Source organism: Limulus polyphemus, unplaced genomic scaffold (genome assembly GCF_000517525.1).
Source record: "Limulus polyphemus unplaced genomic scaffold, Limulus_polyphemus-2.1.2 Scaffold3993, whole genome shotgun sequence".
Classification (NCBI taxonomy): Eukaryota; Metazoa; Arthropoda; class Merostomata; order Xiphosura; family Limulidae; genus Limulus; species Limulus polyphemus.
This window is the reverse complement of record NW_013669603.1, coordinates 2,594-10,607: the sequence shown is the minus strand read 5'-3', so window position 1 is coordinate 10,607 and position 8,014 is coordinate 2,594. Positions and strand designations below refer to the sequence as shown.

Genomic DNA, 8,014 nt, shown 5'->3' with positions numbered 1-8,014 from the left:
TACTGTTGGATAGTAAGGTAATTCTGTTTGACAGTAGACCAGTGCAAGTTAATGATACTGTTGGATAGTAAACCAGTACAAGTTAATGATACTGTTGGACAGTAGACCAGTGCAAGTTAATGATTCTGTATAGTAGTAAGGTAATTCTGTTGGACAGTAAACCAGTACAAGTTAATGATACTGTTGGAAGTCAAACAGAATTACCTTACTATCCAACAGTATCATTAACTTGCACTGGTCTACTGTCCAACAGTATCATTAACATGTACTGGTTTACTGTCCAACAGAATTACCTTACTACTATACAGAATCATTAACTTGCACTGGTCTACTGTCAAACAGAATTACCTTACTATCCAACAGTATCATTAACATGTACTGGTTTACTGTCCAACAGAATTACCTTACTACTATACAGAATCATTAACTTGCACTGGTCTTCATTAACTTGCACTGGTCTACTTCCAACAGTATCATTAACTTGTACTGGTTTACTGTCCAACAGAATTACCTTACTACTATACAGAATCATTAACTTGCACTGGTCTACTGTCCAACAGTATCATTAACTTGTACTGGTTTACTATCCAACAGTATCATTAACTTGCACTGGTCTACTGTCAAACAGAATTACCTTACTATCCAACAGTACAGTAAACCAGTACATGTTAATGATACTGTTGGACAGTAGACCAGTGAAGTTAATTATTCTGTTGGATAGTAAGGTAATTCTGTTAGACAGTAGACCAGTACAAATCAGTACATCTGTTGTAAAGTAAAAACAATAGCACTAAACACTACAAGGATAATAGTGTCAACCACTGAACGTAAAAATGGTAACAGAATTGGAGATTCTGTACATTACGAGAACAAAGTAGTTTGTAACTGTTATGTTGTTGATACAAACGTTCAAAAAATTACGTAAATATTTTTGTTAAACACTGAAACAATAGGAACGTCACAGTTGTTGTTAACCCTAAAAGAAGATCGAAACCTGTTTTACTGATCTGGAAATAAAGGTCGATTATTTACAAAATATCTTGTTTGTTTTAGATTTTTCGCGCAAAGCTATAAAAAGAGCTAATATTGAACTGATACTCTGGAAAAAAAGGCATCTCATTTCGTCAGCAGGCAATAACACCAACCGCCAACACTTGTCCGACCGAATATTGGGACTTAAACGTCTCTCTTATTGTACATCCACGGCTCCAAATTGTGGCGACTTTTTACAGGAACGGAAAGGGATTCACAGTCTGAGCACGCTAAAATCAGGCCACGCCCGACCTTTTATACCAGCAACGTTAATAATTGATTTGAAAGTTGTAAGACAACGAAACAATATTTCTGTTGAGTAATACAATAACGGCAAAATAATATTTTTGTTGAGTAAGAAAAAACAACAAAACAATATTTCTGTTGAGTAATACAACAACAAAAACAAAATAATATTTCTGTTGAGTAATACAACAACAAAAACAAAACAATATTTCTGTTGAGTAATACAACAACAAACACAAAACAATATTTCTGTTGAGTAATACAACAACAAAAACAAAACAATATTTCTGTTTAGTAATACAACAACAAAAACAAAACAATATTTCTGTTGAGTAATACAACAACAAACACAAAACAATATTTCTGTTGAGTAATACAACAACAAAAACAAAACAATATTTCTGTTGAGTAATACAACAACAAACACAAAACAATATTTCTGTTGAGTAATACAATAACAAACTCAAAACAATATTTCTACTCAATAAGATAGTAATAGCATTTCTACTGAAACTTCATGTTATTAACCCTAGAATTACCTATAACGCCTATAGACACTTATCGGATCTGATAATTCATTTTTTTCTAAAGTATTTGTACACCAAATGTATTATTAATCCTGATTTGTATATGACACATATATAAAGTATTCATACTTGGTATTATTAACCCTGATTTGTATATGACACATATATATAGTATTCATACTTGGTATTATTAATCCTGATTTGTATATGACACATATATAAAGTATTCATACTTGGTATTATTAATCCTGATTTGTATATGACATATATAAAGTATTTATAAAAGTTACACTTCATCAACTTAATCTATTTCACACCATAACAGTTGCTTGTCATGTAATATTAATAACCGCACGACCACTACTGTGTCTGTTGTATCCTAGCCGGCTTGATGAGCACTGGTATTGAACGAAAGGCCTAGTCAGCCCATAAGTTCTTAGAATAACATATTATAAGCACAGAAATAATTATACAAAAACCCATCAATATTGCAGTTAATTCCACTAATTACTGTTGGCTCTCCTAAGCTCTTTATATAGAAAAATGAGTATTTTCACCCATTATTATCAGCCAGTGTAATAGTGCTCGATCTTTACTGCTACAATGTCCGTAATCATGTTAAGTATCATTACAATAACTTTATCACTGTAATTTTTGGCTCTAGAAATATAAATATTTTAGGAATTACTTGGAATATTTTTATCTGTTTATTTCTAAGCGCAAACTATACAATGGACTATCTATGTTCTTCCCACCGCAGGTATCGAAACCCGATTTTTAATGGTATAAGTCCTTTGACTTACCGCTTAGTCACAAAAGGTACTGGGGTTTGTAAAGTAAAAAATTTATGAACAATTCGTGAACAACAAAAACAGTAAAATAACAATAGGTATGTTGAGAAACATCATTATTATTAAACCAGAGGGCTTAACAAAAGTAGCAACATCATTATTATTAAACCAGAGGGGTTAACAAAAGTAGCAACATCATTATTATTAAACTAGAGGGGTTAGCAAAAGTAGCAACATCATTATTATTAAACCAGAGGGCTCAACAAAAGTAGGAACATCACTATTATATAACCAAGGGGCTCAACAAAAGTAGCAACATCATTATCATTAAACCAGAGGGATTAACAAAAGTAGCAACATCATTATTATTAAACCAGAGGGGTTAGCAAAAGTAGCAACATCATTATTATAAAACTAGAGGGGTTAGACAAAAGTAGCAACATCATTATTATTAAACTAGAGGGGTTAGCAAAAGTAGCAACATCACTATCATTAAACCAGAGGGGTTAACAAAAGTAGCAACATCACTACTATATAACCAGGGGGGCTCAACAAAAGTAGCAACATCATTATTATTATACCAGACAGCTCAACAAAACTACCAACATCACTATTATTAAACCAGAGGGCTCAACAAAAGTAGCAACATCACTATTATATAACCAGGGGGGCTCAACAAAAGTAGCAACATCACTATTATATAACCAGGGGGCTCAACAAAAGTAGCAGCATCATTATTATTAAATCAGGGAGCTCAACAAAACTACCAACATCACTATTATATAACAAGGGGCTCAACAAAAGTAGCAACATCATTATTATTAAATCAGGGAGCTCAACAAAACTACCAACATCACTATTATATAACCAGGGGGGCTCAACAAAAGTAGCAACATCATTATTATTACACTAGTGGGTTCAAGAAATGTAGCAACATTATTATTATATTGATTTCAAAATTTAAAGCAACATCTTAAGTTTTATAATAATGACGATGTTTGTAACCATGATCATGGGAAGTAAGATCTGGGCTTTCAAAGAGTGACTAATGTTTTTAATCTTAATCAAGGGAAGGAAAATAAGGACTTTTTTAAAGTGACCAAAATTGTAATTGTGACAAATCAACTAATTACGTAATTATTATAAAAAACGTTCACACTACTATTCAGGTCTTATTAAAACTACATTAAATAATGTTAATAAAAGAATCTCTCAGTACAGCTCATGCATATTCATCTCGTGCCCCACCTGTTCCTCGACTCTTGGAAGCTGTCGGCAACGCGGAAAATGTTTCTGAAAATAACCCGTTTTAATGTTTCATCTTTAAGACTACGTTTACTTCGTTACGATTATTCATTATCTTGATGAACTTACATCAGGAGACTACAATTTCTTCTGGTTACCAATGCTGAAAATTCCAAACGCTCGATTCTTTAGATTATTAACTTGTTACTCACCTCTTTCTACTAAAACCCAATACGTTAAGACGATTAAAAACCACCTGGAGGATTTCACTGTCATCATCAGGCCGGGCTTGTCGACAAACAATAATAATTACAGTTCAAACAATCCATTCAGCAACAACGGTATTCGCAGAAAACCATTATTTTGTACCAGAACCGTTCTTACTTCACGAAAACGAGTTTTACTTTTCCAACACGACAAGTTCAATCAAATCCTCACGGACACTCTTCCAGAGGCTTGATTACACGCTGGCCCCTTAGTGACTGAATGGTAAACAGCCCCGCGTGCTTCGAACTTCGGTGAAAAACGTGACTGCGTCAACACGCAGGACGTACCATAGTGGCGCCATCTAGTAGTACATATTGGTATCTTAATATATATTCTATTTGTCTTTACACAGGACATGCATGGAAAGTACAATAAACAGCAGCAGATCACAATAAGAGAGTGCAGACACTCAAAAGGATCCAGAAGGATGGAACATCCCTGGTTTTCCTTACATATTCCCTTGAGAATAAATTTATTATTTGTTGTTCTTATCTGAGTATTAATTTATTTTCCATATTACTGTCAACAATCAATACTAGGAACAATATTAATAAGGACATTTTTAAATTCTGAAACTTAACATGAAGCATTTCCTTACGGATATAGTCAGCAGTAACAATACTAGAAAATCAATAGCGATGGTTGAAAGAATACTTCCCTATAGATACAGTCACCAGTAACAATGCTAGAAAATCAATAGCGATGGTTGAAGAATACTTCCCTATAGATACAGTCACCAGTAACAATGCTAGAAAATCAGTAGCGATGGTTGAAGGAATACTTCCCTATAGATACAGTCAGTAGTAACAATACTAGAAAATCAGTAGCGATGGTTGAAGGAATACTTCCCTATAGATACAGTCACCAGTAACAATACTAGAAAATCAGTAGCGATGGTTGAAGGAATACTTCCCTATAGATACAGTCAGCAGTAACAATACTAGAAAATGGGAATTGATGCTTGAAGTAATACTTCTATGGGTATTCCAATTGCTCTGTGACTTTCTTCTTCAGTAACTTACAATCCTCCTCTTCATCAGTGATATACGTACTATCATTTACACTCTACCAACTCCCCAGTCCGTATATTAATTCATTTTCATCACATCTGTAGTCCAGCGCTGTCTCTTGGCGTTAACATGAAAATTAAGGATTGTGGAAAACGAAATGAAAAGAAGGGTAACAACAAATGTACATTTTCGGCACATAAACGCAACGAACAAAAATTACACGAAATGGGGAAGATTACATGAGAATTTGGGGAATGTGGAGATGTGTCTTCTAGTCGGGAAGAGGAAGGGGTGAATTTGTACCCTTTACCACCCTCCCTCCGGTAACATGGTTATTATTGTACAAAAAGTAAATAAAATCTTAAACTATTTCGTGTTAAACAAGAAAATATTTGTTATTTTCATTATTATACACGGTAACATCTTTTATATATTGTGATCCATGGTGTCTGTCCGAGTGTTCGTTTGTCCCCCCGTTTAAAAAGCTGCGCACGCAGGGAAAGCTCAACATTCACTTTCGAAATGACTGGAGAACAAGCATGAATAATGTTGGTGAAAAAATATTTGTGCAAGCAGGATATTCTACACTAAGTTGTTAGGAGTTAATCACACTATCATTCACATTTCAAAATGTGACGTAACTTAAAAACAAAAAAATTATATTTACCATATGTTATTGTTGAGCCGCTCTTAGCTTTGGCCCTGAGTGAAACCAAAAGTACAACACACTTACCTGTTTTAAAGTCGATAAAATAATTTAAATTGATAAATTAACTTAAACTTTTCCCATCACTGGGGACGGGTATTTTACTATATTAACTTAAAGGTTTCCCATCACTGGGGACGAGTACTTTTACTAGATCAACTTAAACTTTTCCCATCACTGGGGACGGTTACTTTTGCTAGATAAACTTAAACTTTCTCCATCACTGGGGACGGGTACTTTTACTAGATTAACTTAAACTTTCCCATCACTGGGGACGGATACTTTTACTAGATTAACTTAAACTTTTCCCGTCACTGGGGATGGGTACTTTTACTAGATTAACTTAAACTTTGCCCACCCCTGGGAACGGGTACTCTTGCATGCATATATATATTATCTAGGATATTATCTATCTCTTTCCACATAGTAATGTTATAATTTTTAGCATTTCTTGAGTTTGCTCTCACCATTTTCAGCATGATGTAGTAAGATTAGTGTGCACATAAAAATTTTTGAACTCTTCCAGAAAATCACATAAAATAGCTTCTGCAAAATGTCTATTCACTTTTGAGTTAACAGGTGTTAAAGTTGTGATTTAAGGAGGTTTTTTATTCCTAATTATATAAATGAATTAATAGGGTGCTGAAAATGTTAGCTTTCTTTAAGGTATCAAACATTCCAGTTTTGTGAATAAAAATTAGTATTTGTATAAATATTACTTTGTTTTGTCTATTCCTTTGACATCGAGATATAACTACAGTAACTTCTTTTAACATCAGGTTAGTGTACTGGACTGTAAACCAGAGTGCCCATGAATCGAGCCCCGTTGTTGCAAAATCACATTCCGCTCTTAAGGCCAGAGGGCGCGCTTGTCAAATGGTGATCAAATCCTCTTATTCGATTAAAGTAGCCTAAGAGTTGGCGGTGGGTGCTGTAACAGTAAACCCTATGTTATTCTAGATACGATTTGATAATTAGGCTCCTATAAACCCCAGTTTTAAAAAAACTTTCCCGAATATAATCAATTTGAATGTAATCAAGACCTCAAATTCGAAGTTATATGTTAAAGATTTTATCTAAGATGGTTTCTGTTACTTTGTATCTTGAACAAATGATAAATCTTTTCGGTGATACGTGTATACATAATTGTTTGTTTTTGAATTTCGCGAAAAGCTACACGAGGGCTATCTGCGCTAGCCGTCCCTAATTTAGTAGTGTAAGACTAGATGGAAGGCAGCCAGTCATCAAAACCCACCGCCAACTCTTGGGCTACTCTTTTACCAACGAATAGTGGGATTAACCGTCACATTATAACGCCCCCACGGCTGAAAGGGCGAACACGTTTGGTGGGGCGGGGATTCGAACCCACGACCCTCAGATTGCGAGTCGAGCGCCTTATCTACCTGGCCATGCCGGGCTCATAAACATAATAGAGTATTTTAATATTATATAAAACTGTACTTCTTAGTTTCCAATATAGAACAAGTTGAAACACAAAAACATGTGACAGCCAGTGGTTTATACTAGAAGTCTGTGTAGGTTAATATTTTATGACAGAACACTGTGACAGTTAATATTCTATGATAAAGACTGTGACAGCCAATACTCTACATTAAAAATCTGTGACAGTTAATATTCTATGATAAAGACTGTGACAGCCAATACTCTACATTAAAAATCTGTGACAGTTAATATTCTATGAAAGAAGACTCTGATAGCTAATACTCTAAGCTACAAGTCTGTGATAGTTAGTATTTTTATAATAGAAGTCTGAGACAGCTGACACTATGTTACAAGTCTGTGATAATTAATTTTTATAACAGAATACTGTGACAGCTAATACTCTACGTTGATATCTGTGTAAGTTAATATTCTATGACAGAACACTGTGACAGTTAATATTCTATGACAAAGACTGTGACAGCCAATACTCTAAGTTAAAAATCTGTGACAGTTAATATTCTATGAAAGAAGACTGTGATAGCTAATACTTTAAGCTATAAGTCTGTAATGGTTAGTATTTTATAATAGAAGATTGTGACAATTAATACTCTATGTTACAAGTCTATGATAGTTGGTATTTTATAATAGATGACTGGGACAACTAATACTCCATGTTACAAGTCTGTAATAGTTGGTATTTTATAATTGCAGATTGTGACAGCTAATACTCTATGCTACAAGTCTGTG

General features: G+C 34.1%; 1 protein-coding gene across 2 annotated transcripts in view; it reads right to left on the bottom strand.

The window, feature by feature from the left end:
• Window positions 1–4,306, bottom strand: part of LOC106470423 (nephrin-like) — an 87,652-nt gene extending 83,346 nt beyond the window's left edge. For both annotated transcript variants that reach the window (XM_022399012.1, XM_022399013.1), the window contains exon 1: window positions 4,054–4,306. In XM_022399012.1, the coding sequence (XP_022254720.1) occupies window positions 4,054–4,120 (67 nt within the window). In that variant the 5' untranslated portion in view covers window positions 4,121–4,306. The remainder of the gene's footprint in view (window positions 1–4,053) is intronic.
• Between the last annotated feature and the right edge of the window lie 3,708 nt (window positions 4,307–8,014).